General features: G+C 46.0%; 1 protein-coding gene across 1 annotated transcript; it reads left to right on the top strand.

Annotated features, from left to right (window-relative positions):
• The first annotated feature begins 41 nt into the window (after window positions 1–41).
• Window positions 42–15,301, top strand: NCSTN (nicastrin). The gene is made up of 17 exons (XM_037059785.1): window positions 42–194; window positions 1,361–1,465; window positions 5,351–5,474; window positions 5,908–6,029; window positions 6,470–6,615; window positions 7,351–7,501; window positions 7,701–7,810; window positions 8,280–8,432; window positions 9,100–9,204; window positions 9,372–9,449; window positions 10,672–10,844; window positions 12,272–12,374; window positions 12,491–12,586; window positions 12,883–12,970; window positions 13,281–13,435; window positions 13,672–13,884; window positions 14,494–15,301. The coding sequence occupies exons 1-17, from the start codon at window positions 110–112 to the stop codon at window positions 14,614–14,616; spliced, it is 2,130 nt and encodes a 709-aa protein (XP_036915680.1). The 5' UTR covers window positions 42–109; the 3' UTR covers window positions 14,617–15,301.
• The last annotated feature ends 1,463 nt before the right edge of the window (window positions 15,302–16,764 follow it).

Genomic DNA, 16,764 nt, shown 5'->3' with positions numbered 1-16,764 from the left:
TCACAAACTTCCGGTCCCCGGAACACCGGGCAACCGAGACGGCGCCCGAGCGAGCCTAGAGGGGTCACTACCGGGCTGGAGGGAAACAGAAGTTCCGTGGAGAGGCAAGATGGCCACAGCTGGGGGTGGCTTTGAGGCTGGCTTGGAAAGTCGGGTTCTTCTTCACCTTCTGTCTTTCTGCGTCCTCCTGGCAGGTGAGGCCTCCCTCCCCCACCCGTGAGTTCCACTCTTTGAGGAGCACTCTGCGGATCCGCCGAGCCTCGGGCGCCGCCGTCTCCCTTCTGGTTCCCGTTGCCGGTCTATTCCTCCATCCTGTAAATCCTTGTTCTCTTACGTTCCCACGACAGAAGTTCTCCCTGTACCTGGATCTAAAGGTCCCTTTTCCCCAATGGCATGTCGGATCGCCCCACTTCCTCCTTCAAGCCTCCTCCTGGACTCTCCCACTTTATCCGGATGCTTCCTTTGCCCCAGAGCCACAGGCACCCCACCCACAATCAAAAAGGACATTTGTCAGTTTAGCTTCCTGTCTACTCATGTAGACGTTTCAAGATGAAAGCAGCCTCGTTCTTTTGGGGCAGTGCAGCGTTTATTAAGAAAGTAGATGCCTCATTTCTTTGTTGATTCCACCGTAAACCCGCGCCCCTGTGCTTTGCCTGTTTGTTTCATCAGCAGAGTGAAACGAAAGTAGTATATGGGAATTCCTAACTGACCGTGAAACAATTCAAGGAACTTGAGGCATTTATAATGGTATATAATGGCTTTCTGGTTTGTCGAGTCTTAAAATGCAAACATGCCAGTATACGACCATGACCATAGCTTCCCCCAAATTCACACTGATTTCAAAGATCTCCAGAGAAGAAATTATAGCTGCCCCACACTGTGTGCACACACAAATGAGCTACTGGTGATAGATAACTGACAGGTGTGTGGCGTAAGTTTTCTCCCGATTCTCTTTTGACTCCTGGAAAAAGGTCTCAAAGAATTTTTAAATTGCAACCTATATTCTTAGACTGGAACCCATTTTATTAACTAATCAGTAATATACACATAGGCTAGAAAAGCCGAAGTGTGGTCACCCATGCAACCAGAAGCTGGTACATCTGTGGTTAAATGCCTTTCCTTTGACAAATGAAGTTTTCTATTGGCTTTACTGTCGGTTGCTCTATGTAAAATTTGTAATAATCCTCTGAGGCACATAGCTAGGTGCATTTTGTGTTCCCATAATGTGTCCAGAAAGTGAGAAGAATAGACATTAGTCCCATTTCAGAAAGTATGACATACCCAAGCCATACAGTGAGCTAATGACAAAGTGGAGGTTAGTACTATCCATTTTTTCTAACACTTTTTATTTTCTGATCAGGTTTGTGTGGAGGAAACTCAGTGGAAAGGAAGATCTACATTCCCTTAAATAGAACAGCTCCCTGTGTCCGTCTGCTCAATGCCACTCATCAGATTGGCTGCCATTGTGAGTTCAAGTTTGGAATTGTGTTCATGGTTGTTGATATTTCAGTCTGTGCCCTGCTTGGGAGTCTCAGCACACAAATTAAGTTATGTAGGTGGAAGCTGGTAGAGAACCATTTTGTAAAACCAGGCAACATAATAAGGAAGATCTAACATTTAGTAAATGCTGCATACTAAGTTTCTTAAACATGCATCTCATTTAATTCCCATGATGTAGCTACTATTATTATGTCATTTTATAGATGATGAAACTGAGACTTAGAGAAGTTGAGTAACTTTTCCAATATCATCCAGCAACTAAGTATTGAAGCCAGGATTTGAGTCCTGGTGGTCCAGGCTCTAAACAAGGACTCTTAACCACCCAGAAGGTTAAGTAGAAAACTATGCGCCCTGCTGGTGTAGCTCAGTGGATTGAGCACGGGCCTGCGAACCAGAGGATCTCGGTTTGATTCCCAGTCAGGGCACATGCGTGGGTTGTAGTCCAGTTCTCTGCAGGCCAACTCCCAGCAGGGGATGCACAAAAGGCAACCATACATTGATGTTTCTCTCCCTCTCTCCTTCCCCTCTAAAGATAAATAGATAAATAAAATCTTAAAAAAAAAAGAAAACTATGCTATTTTCTATGGAGAAAGTAGGTTCATATTCTAAGGCAGGGGTGTCAAACTAATTTTCACCAGGGGCCACATCAGCCTCACAGTTGCCTTTAAAGGGCTGAATATAATTGTAGGACTGTATAAATGTAACTGCTCCTTAACTAGGGCCGCCGGGTAGAAACAAGGTGCCAAGAGGGATAAAACAAGATGGAGGGCTGAATTTGACCCATGGTCCTTGTGTTTGCCACCTGTGCTATGAGGAATTCAGTTACCACCTACACTCTGATCTCTTTAGAACCAAAATGGGCTTTTTAAAGGCAATGAACTATTTGAAGAGGAGGCATTGAGAAAGGCTTATAATTGCAAGAGTAGTTAGTAGAACATTTGCACTTGTCTTCATGCTTCGTAAATGTGTTTCAAAACAGGGTACTCTGACAACATGATTATAAAACTATGGAAGGGAGAAAAGGTTATGATCTAAAGGTTGAATCTCACTTCCTCTTCCGCTTAACCTTCTGTTTTCAGATTTTGTTCTTCTGTGGATAATAAGTAGCTCTGTCACAGAATAATTTTTGCTAGTAAGCAGGAAATAGAATCAGATCTTGGCTCCTTCATCATCAAATTGGTCACCTCTGAATTTCATTTTACTCTTAATGAAAACAGTATATACCTGCACAAAGCTGAAAGTCAGACTGCCTTTAGCAGATGTTTATTGATGATGCTGAGTAAGTAGTATGCTCTCAGCAGTACTGTGTGATTTCCTGAAACCTTCCAGTTTGGTAGGAGAAGACTGGAACACTGAGAAGTGAAGGACTTGCTCAAGGTGACAGTTAGTAATTTCTTACCCATCCTTCCCTGAGCTATACTCTGTGTTCATCATCCCATGTCTCTGCTACAGGAGGTGCTGGGAGTACATTAACTGGTTCCAAAGAGTTCCATATAAAATGTTTGTTGGACTTAGTTCTTAAACTGTGTTTGTGGGTAGAAGGGACCCATTGTAGACTGAGATCCAACTGCAGGTCTTGCTGGAATTCCAGTCAAGTGTGAAAGGCTAGAACTCCAGCCTCCTGGAGCTGGTCTCCAAGATACCGCCTTTGGGAATGAGTCATTCTGCTGCATGTTCTTAGAGCAAACCTGTGGGAAGCAGAGCAGTAGCCAAGTGCCAGTACACAGAAGCAAGTGGGTAAGGTCTGGACTCTGACCACTTCCTAATTAAGATCTTATTTCCTTTTGAACCTACTCATTTATAAGCCCTTCTTCATCATGTCTTTCAGTCCTGAGCAAGCTATACCCTCTTTAATTAGGGTTGCTAGCATTAAAGGAGACCCAGGTTTAATTTTATGATCATAATGTTCCATTTCTATTGGACCCTTTTAAATTGCTCAAAGAATTTATGTAGGTTTCTTTTAGTTCCTTCCTTTCTTTCCTTTATTAATATATTCCCATAATATAAGATAAATAGGGATGGAAAAACTCTTCATTGAAGGTCCAGAGAAAGTAAGCAAGTTACTTAAGACCACATAGTCAGTCACTCATTGGGACCCAAATCAGAATGTAAACTTTTTAACTTTTTTAAAGATTTTATTTGTTTGTTTGTTTGTTTATATACAGAAGGAAAGGGGGGAAGAAAGAGAGGGAGGGAAACATCGATGTATGGTTGCCTCTTGCACACCCACTACTGGGAAGCTGGCCCACAACCCAGGCCTGATTGGGAATCAACTCTAACCAGCGACCCTTTTGTTTGCCAGCCAGTGTACAATCCGCTGCGCCACGCCAGCCAGGGCAGAATCCAAGTTTTTTCATTTCATTGTCATAGCTTGTTTTCTTCCTGTCCTCTTTCAGGAAGAATACAAGCTATTCCTTTGCCCATGTTTTAAATGCTCTGGCAAGGACTTTTGTTTTTAGTTTTATTTAAAATTGTTATTGGTAGCCAGATCATTACTAAAGTTATTCCAGAGTATGATATTCTTTTATATATTGTGATTGTCAACATGAACTTAAGTATTTAGTGTATATAAGACAGAGTTGAATTTGGGGGACCTGCTGTCATGTCTAAATTTTACCAGATCCCATGGGAGAAAAATACTACCTGGCTGGCAGTGTGACAGTGCTTATGGTTTCTGTTTCATGCAGATTACAAGTGTTTCAGTGCATTGATCTGTAGCCATAATTCTTATTCCTGGCTGTGTATATTAAAGAACCACATGTGGTATGTTTTGAAAATACACATCCCTGAGCCTCACCTTTAGAGATTTTAATTTAGTAGATCTGTGTTTTTTAAAACTCCAAAGTGATTCTGATACACAGTTAGGGTTGAGAACTACTGCTTTAACACAATTTGTGAGTAACACATCCAAATTTCAGTGAGGAGTAAACTCATGCAGGGACCTTGCAATGTCTCTACATGGATCACTAGGGACCTGAGGGGTACTACTTTATAGAACTCAAGGTATAAAAGATGAATGACCCATAGTCATCCATGGGATGGGTCTATGGGTCATTGGACAATGGGTCATCCATCCTCTAGTACAGTGCTTCCCAATCTTTGTCATGTCATGAGACACATAGAAAGTGGGACTCTGACTCATATAGAAATGAATATTTGTAGGGTATTCTGGGGTAATGGGTGAGTCTTCCTGACTGGGAGTGACCGGCCTATGGTCTTTGGAAACCCTAGTTCCCTAGAAATAAGGGGAATCAATATCAGCACATCTCTAATCAATCTAAGGCCCCTCAGTTGGGAAACTGTGTTCTGGAGACCTCAGAGTTCTTGATGAACTTTACCTAAAACTGGCCAAAAGCAAGTAAAGCCATTCTCAAATAGGGCAAAGGAATGGAGATCTAGGGAGGCTACTGAGGCCAATGGAATCTGCACGTATGTTTTCACAAAGGAAGATTCAATGGTAGAACCACAAGCTAGAGATTTAGAGCCTGCCATTTTCTAGAGAAAATACAGGTTTGAAAACTTTATGTGTGCTGTCCTAGAATCTTGTATATTTGGCTAAATGAGATTGAGGGAAGTGGGGAAGAAATTGAAGATTACAAAGCCTTTCTGATCTTTAATGAACAAAGCCTCCTGAGTAGACTTCTTGGGCTCTTTTGCCCTCCATTCCCTCCTTGTAGTCCTCATGTGGAATGAGGAGGTTCTTTCAGCTCTTTAGTTCAAGTCTAGACATGACAATATTAACCCAGATATTTTGTGGCATGTTTGGGGATAGATGATCTGCAGAGTCAGTGAGGCAAAGTCAGAATTGCTAACTGTGGGGGTTTTAATTTGATCCTTTCTGTCCTGGCAGCTTCCATTAGTGGGGACACAGGGGTTATTCACGTAGTGGAGAAAGAAGAGGACCTGCAGTGGGTATTGATTGATGGCCCCAACCCCCCTTACGTGGTCCTGTTGGAGGGCACGCTCTTTACCAGGTAAAAACTGGGTATATCTGCTGGAAACTGCATGCAGAGAGTGGAAAAATTCAGTGAACAGTCCTCGCTTGTGAGTGAAAATTTCCCTGGGCTTCCTGGTCTGATAAGGATAGAAGGTGGAGTGCTCCTCAGAAGGAAAGATGCACCATTCAAAGGAGTTATCTCAGTGACCTTATAAGTAGAACTCTAGTGAGTAAGGACGCCAGGGAGGGAGGAGGAGTACACAGAGTCATTCAGACACAGAGTAGATGAGATTAAACCCCAATCTCATATTGGGTAATAGTCTCCTCAGAAGGTAGAGACTGAAAAGGCGAGAAACGAGTCAACAGTTTGTTGCCCCTAATTTCCCATTTGTTTTTATCCTTAGGGGCAGGATATTGGGCTGCCTGATAACCTTTCTATCTTTCTTCATGTCCTTTCCTCCCTGTTCTAGGAAGGTGATGGAGAAGCTGAAGGGTAGTACTAGTCGAATTGCTGGTCTTGCAGTGTCCTTGGCCAAACCCAGCCCTGCCTCAGGCTTCTCTCCTAGTGTGCAGTGTCCCAATGATGGGTTTGGTAAGAGCCCTAAAGGATCAGTGGAGCCTACTGTCACCCAGAGTTTATTGTTGCATCAGTTTCATGTCTTTGTGTATGTGTGTGTGTGTCGGGGGGTGGTATCTGTTTGTGTGTCTGTGTTTGTATGTTGTGTGAGCAGCTGACTCCCCAAAAGAAGATAGTGTTTCTTATCTTTGCCGTTCTCCCCTTCCCTCTCCTGCTTTCTCTTCTTCACTAACCTTCCATCTTCACTTTTGTCACATGCTCAGATCCCTAATTGGCCAGCTACCACTCCCAGATACCAGTGTCTGTTTTACTCTGGGTGATGACAGGTTGATGCTTGCTTCTTTGAGTCCCCTTTCTTTGAAACTCTTTGTTCTGACCCTATAATATGTTAGCTTTCCTCACCTGGTCCCTAAATGGTTGGTGTCCCAACATTCTAGCCCCCTCTTCTTCTTTAGGTGTGTACTCCAACTCCTATGGGCCAGAGTTTGCGCACTGCAGAGAAATACAGTGGAACTACCTGGGTGATGGCTTGGCTTATGAAGACTTTAGTTTCCCTATCTTTCTTCTTGAAGATGAAAATGAAACCAATGTCATTAAACAGGTAATGACCCTGTGAGCTCCTAGCAGTTCCACTTAGAAAGAATTATTTTGTAGGCTCTCCTCTTATTTGGAAGGAATCTCATTCTATTAGTACACCCTCTGAAAGACAATTGCTTCCAGAAAAGCCAAGAAATTAATTTTTCCCCCTTCCCATTTCTCTTCTGCCTTTACAGCATTAAAGGTTTTTAGACTGGAAGGAAATATAAAGGATATTTAATATGAAGCAAGGTATAGAGAGCCCTGGTTAAGAACCCCCATTATGGTAAAAAGAACATTGAACTAGGAATTGAGAGATTCAGTTCAGTAATTTCTGAAGTTCTTTTCAGCTCTAATACTCTCCAATTCTAGTTTAGCCTCTTCATTTTAACACACAGAGCAGTTACGAGATTTATCCAAAGTTACATGGTGAGTTGATGTCCAAGCTGTCTTGAATTTGATTTTTGGTCTCCAGTTCAGTGCTGTTTGCATCAAACCACATTAGGAACAGTGGCTGAAACTCCAAATTGGGCCAGGTCATTTAATGCAGGTCAATTTCTTCTGCCCCAAATAAGTCATTTCACACCTCTTGAGGAGTTTTTCTCTCTGACCTTATTGATCCCGTGGTTGTGCCAGACAGCTACAGCTCTGGGACAGGTGTAGGAGTGGCTTCAGAATAGAGCTGGGCCCTCCTCTTTCTGGGAAGTATGGGAGGGCCTCTCCAGCTGGCTGCCTCAGTGGGGTCCATCTCCCCTTCTAGTGCTATCGAGATCACAACCTGAGTCAGAACGGTTCAGCACCAGCCTTCCCACTGTGTGCCATGCAGCTCTTCTCACACATGCATGCTGTCATCAGCACTGTCACCTGCATGCGACGCAGCTCTATCCAGAGCACCTTTAGCATCAACCCAGGTAGGGCAAATCTGAGACATGCTGGGTGTGCTGGGTGGTGATAAGGGGACCAAGAAATGTTGGGAGACCTGTAGGGAAGGAGTGGGCATAGGCAGAGAGCATGTGACTCACAGAATCCATGGGGCACTGGTCAGAGAGGACTTCCATACCTTCTTTTTAGCTACTTTACATTGTTCATGTCTCACTGTGTCCTGCTCAGAAATTGTTTGTGATCCCCTGTCTGACTACAACGTATGGAGCATACTTAAGCCTATAAATACGTCTGGGACTTTAGAACCGGATGAGAAGGTTGTGGTTGCTGCCACCCAGGTAAGTGTTGGCCTCTGATCAGGGTGTGTATGGCTGGTACAGAAAGAGTAGGTAGCCCTGACCAGTATGGCTTAGTTGGTTGGTCATCCTCCAGCAATGCAAAAAGGTCGCTGGTTCAATTCCAGGTCAGGACACATGCCTGGGTTGCAGGCTGGTCCCTGGTTGGGGCACATTCAAGAGGTAACCAGTTGATGTGTTTTCTCACACATTGTTGTTTCTCTCCCACCTTTCCCCCTTCTCTGAAGATAAATAAAATTTTTAGAAACAGGGAGGGACAGGCAGGCCTCTGTTGCACATACCAGGTTTCATAGTTACTATAGTGGAGACCCTCAACTAGAGGGACCTGGGCTATGGGACTCTGTACTTCAGGACATGGTATTCTCTTGACTGAAAGAGAAGAAGGGGTCTGGGGCCTGCTCCTAATTTCCATTTTCAAACCGTACCTCCCTGCCTTTTCTGGTGGACCCAGCTGGACAGTCGTTCCTTTTTCTGGAATGTGGCCCCAGGGGCTGAGAGTGCTGTTGCCTCCTTCGTCACCCAGCTGGCTGCAGCTGAAGCTTTGCACAAGGCTCCCGATGTGAACACCCTACCCCACAACGTCATGTTTGTCTTTTTCCAAGGGGTAAGAGCTCTCTGGCTTGAGTGGAATGGCCAGGAATAGGAGTTGGCGGGGTGTAGGTGGGAGTGGCCATCTTCTGGGGAAGATTTCAATATTTGATCTAAGTTGTCATTCAATAGAGAGCTTCTAGATGTGTCTACATGTATCTCTTTCAGAGTCCCCCATTTTAGGAAGGCTCTGCACTCTGCCCTAGAAGTAGTGTACTGCCCACCCCTCTCTCTCCCACTTATGCCATCTACTTGAGGCATTCTTTTACTTTTTTCCCTGGACCCTTTTATACTCACCTCCACTTAGGAGACCTGAGGCTCCTGACTTTCTCCCTATCCCGATAACCTAGCCTTGGAATAAGGGAACATCAGCTGTGGCTGAGCCAGTAGAAGTATGAAAGGGGCAGGAAGCAGGCACAGAGCAGCTGATGTTTGCCTCAGGCTCTTTTGCCCATTTTTAGGCTCAAAAGGTCATGTGATATATACAACATGTGAGGGATAGTCCTAGCTGGGAGGCAAGGTAGGGGAGAGGATACAGTCATGTGATTCCAAAAGCTAGCCAGCACTCAAGATACCAAGACAGTAGCCTTTATGCTGAGAGCTTTGATCTAGCCTCAAGGAACCAAAGTTGCCCTAACCCTTTGGAACCTCTGTTCCCTTTCTCACCTATCTCTACCTCTCAGGAAACTTTTGACTACATTGGCAGCTCGAGAATGGTCTATGATATGGAGAAGGGCAAGTTTCCTGTGCAGTTAGAAAACATTGACTCATTTGTGGAACTGAGACAGGTGTGTACCGTGTGTCCTTGCCCCCTTCCTTCCTAAAGTTTCCTCTTCTTTTGTTCTGTTGTCCTCCCTGTAGGTACCATCGCTTCTTTCCTTTACTTCTCCTTTGAACACACTCCTATGCCTCAGCAGACTGAGTATAAATGTTGCTTCTTCATCCTTCCCCCCAGGTGGCCTTAAGAAATTCACTAGAGCTTTGGATGCACACAGATCCTGTGTCTCAGAAAAATGAGTCAGTATGGAACAAGGTAATCTGAGCATCTCTCCCCATCACTTCTATTTTGAACAGCTTAGAATATAGGCACCCCCTTACCCTAGCACTATCCCCAACAGCCCCCAAGGCCTGTGAGACAGAACCTTAAGTTGGGTATTGGGTAAGGGATGAACACCATGACTGTTATAGCTCCCCAGCAAGAACCACTGGTTTCATGGGATGGATAGTTCTTTGATCATTTGGTGCCTAGCAAACTTGTCCGCCATTAGGACAAGGTGGTGACTGGCTCCCTTCTCTCCCTGCTGCCCCATGGTTCCAGTTGTCCAGGCCATGCTGCCCCATTCCTGGCATGCCAGACTCCTGCCATCACTTTCCTCACTACTTGTTCAAGCTCCTCCATCCCCTCGATGTCCAGCTTTAGGCCTGGTTTTTTCCTGAGAGGTCTCTTCTTGCCACTGCAACTTCAGTGTTATCCCTGCTCTGGGCTCCTATAGCCCTTGCCAGCTGGGTTACCTGTTCTGTATTATTATTTGTTCCTCTAGTTTTGCACAATAAATAATAACTGAAGCATCTACGGAGGATAAGGCAGAGTTCTGAGGACATTGGGGTTTACCTATAAATACAAAAAACATAGGCCTCTTTCCTCTTTATGCCATAATTTTTTTTTTTACTTTAAGGGTATATTTATTAAAGCTGGGGACAGTGAAACAAGGAAGGACCTAGGATAGAAGAAGCAAAAGGAGAGTCTAGGTGAGGCTGATTTGGCTCTCTAGACATGCTATAGGAAAGAAATGAGCCTAGATGGGGCTGCTGTTGGCTCACTGAGAAATAAAAGTCACAATGAGCCAGGGTGGGGCTGCTGTCAGCCCACTGAGAAGTCAGAGAAGGGGGACTTGGAGATAGGTTCAGGGGCTGAGCCCAGGATGAGCTGCTGCCCACTGTTCCCCTGGTTTCAAGTCTCCTGGAGACCCTTAGAGTTTAGGAGAGAAAAGTAAGGATGCACCCCTGAGAGGGAAGAAAGGCATGGGCACTCTCTGGAAGGGAGAGTATGCCTATGCTGTAATTTAAAAGGATGGTAGGAGCTACAGAAAATTAGAGGGCCTTGATTCAAAAATGTTTGAGGCATTTAGATCTAGGAGGGCGTGGGACAACTTCCCAAGCTTGGCTTTTGAAGTAGAAAGCATTTTAGTCCTAAAAGAGACCTCTCACTTGCCATTTCCCATCCTCTCATGAGTTAATCTCCCTCACCCTCCCAGGTGGAGCATCTCCGGACCACATTGGAGAAGAGTGGTGCTGGTGTACCTACTGTTGTCCTTAGGAGGGTGAACCAGTCCCAGCCTCTCCCACCATCTTCTCTGCAGCGATTTCTTCGAGCTCGAAACATCTCTGGTGTTGTTCTTGCTGACCATGCTACTAGCTTCCATAACCGGTAAGAGTTACCTGGCTGCGTCGTCTTACTTTTTGGAGAGAGTCTGTTCTGCAGTCAAGGGTCCAAGGTCCACAGAGAGACAGATGAATTCTGTGTCAAGAAAGATTACTGCTGTCCCCTCTCCCCACACCACCCTCTCTAAGACATCAGGTCAGTTTGTGTTCTTTGTTCAGTAGCATATTCATATGACTTGTCCCCTCATTTGACTTGATGTTCAACTTAGAAAACAGTTCTCACCTTAACCCTTTGCTGCATAATCCTTGCTTGTGCTTTCACCTCTCCCAAGCTCTCTGGGGGCTTGAATTCCCTAGGGCTGCTGGTACAGGGCATCATCTCAAAAAAAGGGCATTGGAATGACGATAGGGTTCTTAAGGTGTAGAACAGAGCGTTGTCCTTGTCTGGGGCCCACCAAGGGTCTTCTGAACCATATTCTGATGTGTCACATGTTGTTGCCATGTGGTAAGTGCATGTGGTTCAGTGTGAGGGTATTGTGTCCCCTACAGTTGAGATAGCTCTAGAGATAAGGGGTGAGGCCTGTTAGTCACCTCTTTCCTGGTCGTAGGCACCTCTAAACTGCCTCTAACTTGAGCCCTGGACTAAAACTTCTTACTCAGGCTGAACTGCTAAGCCCCAAGCCTCCCTTCCTCTTTCAACAGGTCAGAGGAATTTCTGAGTGACAGTGCATAGGTTCTGGTTCTCTGAGTATAGCCAAGTAGCAACTTCTCATTTATTTTGGGTAGCAACAGTTCTAGTGCATAGGGTCAATTATTTTCCCCCAGTTTGTCAACCATACCACTTCAGGATAAGGGGTGATTCACCATTTGAACACATTGGGACTTATGTGGCTGACTTGATTCTGTGTGGGAGAGGCATTTATAGATGGTAAAAGCTGGGAGCTTTCTTTTCTTAGTCCTACTTCTAAGATCTGCCTCCTTGGGGCTCCTCAAGGAGTGTTGGGGTAGTTTGACCCAGTGGAGTAGTATATATCTGTGAATAGATGTGCTAATCCTCCTCTACTTTCAGCCACACCCAACAGAAATATTCATTAGAACAGTCACACAATCACTCTGGTAATGTGTGTCACCTTCACTGAAAGTCATTTTTACCACCCTCCTTTATCTCCAGCCCAAATGACAAAAGTGCCTCTTGTGTTTAAAGATCTCCTGGAGATGAGATTCCTGCATTCTATTCTCATTCACCTATTCTACCTTGTCTTTTGGAAAAGTCTTTGTATTTAACTAGTCACTGTTATCCTCACTCCTGCCTCCCCTTTTGCCACATCTACTTCGATATGGGATCCTAATCTCTCTACCTGTCCTGGGTGATGAAAAATGAATACTGAGTTGCTGCGTATGGGGCATTTGAGGAAGGGAAGGGGCAGGACCCTTGATGAGTGTAGCCAAGGCTCATGTTGGCTTTCCTGGCAGCTATTACCAGAGCGTTTATGACACTGCTGAGAACATTAATGTGAGCTACCCTGAATGGCAGAGCCCTGAAGAGGACCTGAACTTTGTGACAGACACTGCCAAGGTAGCACTGGCTTGGGCTGGGTGGGAGTAATGGGGAACACAGAGAAGTTGGGTAGAATGTTACTGTTTGGGATTAGGAGAGGTGGACCATTCAGTCCCCCTCCTCACCTACCACAGGCTCTTGCAGATGTGGCCACGGTGCTGGGACGCGCACTGTACCAGCTTGCAGGAGGAACCAACTTCAGTGACACTATTCTGGCTGATCCTCAAACAGTAAGAACAAATGGGCCCTGACTCCTTTCTGTCCATTTACACCACAGCCTTTATGTCCCTTGGCTGGTCTCCCACACCTGGAATTCACCATGCCTGTATGTGCCTGTGAGGATACCTGACACCCCAGGAAGCCCTTGACTGGGCCTCGTCTGTACCCCCATGAGCCAGCCACTGTTTCCTTAACCCCAGAGTCTATCTGGTCAGTGTGGTTTCTATTCCATGGCTGGACCTCCACTAATCACTCTGTCCCTGTAACCCAAATCACAAAGCTCTGTCTTCTCACTTCCCAATCCTAGGTCACCCGCCTGCTTTATGGCTTCCTGGTTAGAGCCAATAACTCATGGTTCCAGTCTATCCTCAGGCAGGACCTAAGGTCCTACTTGGGTAAGCACCTGATGTGGGAATGGGACCCTTGGCCAAGGAAAAGGGTAGAAAAAAATCTTCATTTTGCTTTAATTTTTACTATATTTTCTTTTTCCTTTCTACTTCTCCCTGCCCCCCACCCCTTTGTTTCCCTTTCTTTCTCTTTCTCTTTCTCTTTCTCTTTCTCTTTCTCTTTCTCTTTCTCTTTCTCTTTCTCTTTTTCTTTTTTCCTCTGCCTCTGGCCAACCTGGGGCTCTGTGTCTCTGCCCATCTGCACTGTACCATTTATCCACAAAATCCTTCCCTTCCCTTCCCTGTGGTTTCCAATCAGGTGATGGGCCTCTTCAACATTACATCGCCGTCTCCAGCCCCACCAACGCCACTTATGTTGTACAGTGTGCCTTGGCAAATTTAACCGGCAAGGTGACCGACCTTACCCGAGAGCAGTGCCAGGATCCGAATAAAGTCCCCAATGAAAACAAGGATGTGAGTGGTAGTGGGTGTCAGAGGTGCCCTGAGAGTTCCTTTCCCTTGGGAAAATTAGAGGATTTCCTGGGCCCAATTGGACCCAAGGCTGGGGATGGAGAGGTGGAGGGATGCAGCCCTTTGAACTTGAGTGTTGAACAGGCAGTAGCCTGAGTGAAAAAGGACCATCTAAAGGGTAAAGGGAGTGGTCAGAGAGGGTCACCTCAGCCCATGCTCTGGCATGTCTTCCTGTGCAGCTGTATGAGTACACCTGGGTTCAGGGCCCTCTAAACTCCAACGAGACGGATCGGCTCCCCAGGTGTGTGCGTTCCACGGCACGACTGGCCAGGGCCTTGTCCCCTGCCTTTGAACTTGGGCAGTGGGGCTCTACTGAGTACTCTACATGGACCGAGAGCCGCTGGAAAGACATCCGTGCCCGGATATTTCTTATAGCCAGCAAAGAGCTTGAGGTGAGATGGGAGACAAGTGGTGGCAGAGATCTCTTTGACTGTTGCCTCTTGTCTCATATCCCTTCGTTTCTCATTTGCCTCAGATTTGCCATAGAAACCTACAGTAAATCTGTCCCTTGTCAGCTATTATACCCCATTAGGAAGCTTATCATCATTGATAATATGATTCTGTATTCATTCTGGAGATATGTTCTCTTAGAGACCTAAGGAGACACTGCTAGCCCTATAGTCCCCAGGTAGTCCTTCCACAACTCCACTCCCACCAGCATTCCCACCTGGCACAGCTGGCATGGGTCAATCCAGTATTTATCAAGTACCTGTCAAGTAAGTCAGTAATGTAATTGCTGTGGGAGAGTCAAAGTCATGGGTCCTGCCTACAAGATGCTTAAAATCTAAGTAATACAAGACAAGCAAGAACAGAGGTAGGTACTTTGCTTTTGTTTTACAATGTGGAAACTATAAGTCTCGGGAATGGGGAGATGTTACTTATGATTGTTCAGTATTTGGTGCTTGGAGCCAGCTCCAGAATTTCAACGTCCTGGCTCCCAGCCCCAAGCAGTCACCCCAGACTGCACTGAGAGAATAATCAGCACCTGTCTCCCCCTGCAGTTCATCACCCTGACGGTGGGCTTTGGCGTCCTTGTCTTCTCTCTCATCATCACCTACTGCATCAATGCCAAAGCTGATGTCCTTTTCATTGTTCCCCGGGAGCCGGGTGCTGTGTCTTTCTGAGGAGAACCCCAGCTTTTCCTGCAGCTCTGTGGTTCATTCCCTAGATCATTGGTCCCACTGGGACAGAAACCACTAGTTTGTCACTGGAACCTTTCTGGGCCTGGCTCAGACTGGGATTAACATAAAGAAGAGGAACTGCGCAACAGAGACAGTGAAAGATAAACAAGTGTCCTTCCCTCCCCAGCACCCGCTTTCAGTCTCCCCTTTCCCATTTCTTCTTTCTCCCCTCTGCCAGTTTCTAGGATGACAAACAGAAGCTTTTAGCTCCTGTTTAACTCCTAGCTACCCACCATAACTTACCCTTCCTCAACTACTATTTCTGTCCTGCCCTTTCCTCCCTCTACTCCCCATTCCACCTTCTGTACCCATCCACCTTCCTGACCAGGAAGAATGACATGAAGGGTTGGATGCCAAGAACAAACTACAAGGAACCCTGAGAAGGAGGATGGGGCGATCTGGGGGCCAAGCTTGCTGTGTCCCTTCACCCTCCCGTCTCCAGGCCTTTAGATGGCACATCAGGATGGGTATGCTGCTGGGTGGGTATCCCACCTCCAGCCCACAGTGCTGAGTTGTCACTTGTAATAAGCTGTGATGTCTATTTTTGTTGTTTTCCTTTTGTTTGTTTGTTTGTGTATAAATATATAAATAATGGGTTTCATTAAAAAAGATTATCCCACATGATCTATTATGCGTCCCAGGCTCTCTTGCTCAGCAACCCAGACTGGAAGTCACAAAATTGTTACCTCATGCTCTCTGCTGGGTCTTCTGAGGCCCGAGGAATAAGGCTCTGTCAGAACCAGCTGGAGTCCTGGAGCCCTGGTCTCTGTTTCATAAGAACAATGTTAGCAGTTTCTCCCCACCTTTATGTTTGACAGACATTTCTTTATTCACTTTGAGATACTGGTAAAGGTACAGAGATGAAGGGAATACAGCCCTTGAGTAGCTCCAAGTTGGGATGAGGGGAGAGACAGATACACTCCCTATAGGGTGTGATCCAGTGTGATAAATGGAATAATTACAGAATATCTGGAGTGGCATGGTAGCACATAGTGGGACTTGGGGCAGTGTGGTGGCATTTAGAAAGGCTACACAGTGGAGGAGGCATTTGAGTTGTGATTTAGATTTACCAGGTGCGGAAGCACAGAGCCAAGGGAAAACACTGGTTGTGTTTGGGAACATTTAGCTATTCAGTGTGCTCAAGCCATAAGGATCAGCAGGAGAGGCTGGGGCCAGGTCACGAAGGCCCCCTTGGGTGGTGTGCTTTCTGTTGATGGTGGGCATTTTGTAGACCAAAGCAAAGAATGGTTTGGGATTCTCTGGATACACTCTAATCCCCTGGATCTTAATGGAGGCAAAATTCTGGAATGTAGCAGCACTGTTAAATTAGGGGCAGAGGCTTAGTCAGCTGAGGGGAAGAACTGACAGGAATGGCACTGAAGCCAGCCTTCTCCCCTCACTGTGGCCACGAAGCTGTTTCCCGTGTGCCTGGAGACAGCAGAGATGGAAAAGAAGTGGCCATTTTCAGAGTCCTAAACCCTTCTCTTAGTTTCCTGACTGGGCTGTTTACTTTATTGAATCCTGCTGAGAGGAAGTAGTTTTTCTCCAGGTTTCTTTCCAAGTTTCCTCAGGGGAATGTTCAGGGTTCTGGGAAATGGAAATACACACTGCTGTGCCCCCCCTCGCTGCATGCCTCCCAATCTGAGCTGCAGGGCTGTGTGCTGTGCTGGCTGGGAGCTGAGCACAGCTGCCACCATCATCTGGGCTGACTCCACACCTCCCTTGGCCAACACATTTCCCAGCGGAAGTGAGGGAGCATTACTCTCATTCTGCTGGTGGCTTCAGGAAGCAAGGAAGTAGCTAGGTTATCAGTGAGGGGGCTGAACAGGGAAGCAGAGGGATGGGAAGAATCAAGGGAACAGGGTAAGCAAGAAGAAAAGGGTACAAGGTGTAGGGCCTTTAATATTTGGTCTCCTGCCTCGGAAAGAATCCTCAAGCTGCTTCTCTGCTCTTCATGCTATCCCACCTCACAACCCCTACCACCCTCTCCCAAAAATACAGAACCAAAAAACTGGCTCTTTCTATGGCTCTTGGGGAGGCCAGGCTTTGGAAGGGGCACAGGCCCCCAGGTGAACCACTGGGGCTACCTTT

The sequence above is a fragment of the Sturnira hondurensis genome, unplaced genomic scaffold (assembly GCF_014824575.4).
Source record: "Sturnira hondurensis isolate 20B ecotype Veracruz unplaced genomic scaffold, ASM1482457v3 Scaffold0011299, whole genome shotgun sequence".
In the NCBI taxonomy this organism is placed as follows: domain Eukaryota; kingdom Metazoa; phylum Chordata; class Mammalia; order Chiroptera; family Phyllostomidae; genus Sturnira; species Sturnira hondurensis.
This window is presented reverse-complemented; position numbering and strand designations above follow the sequence as displayed.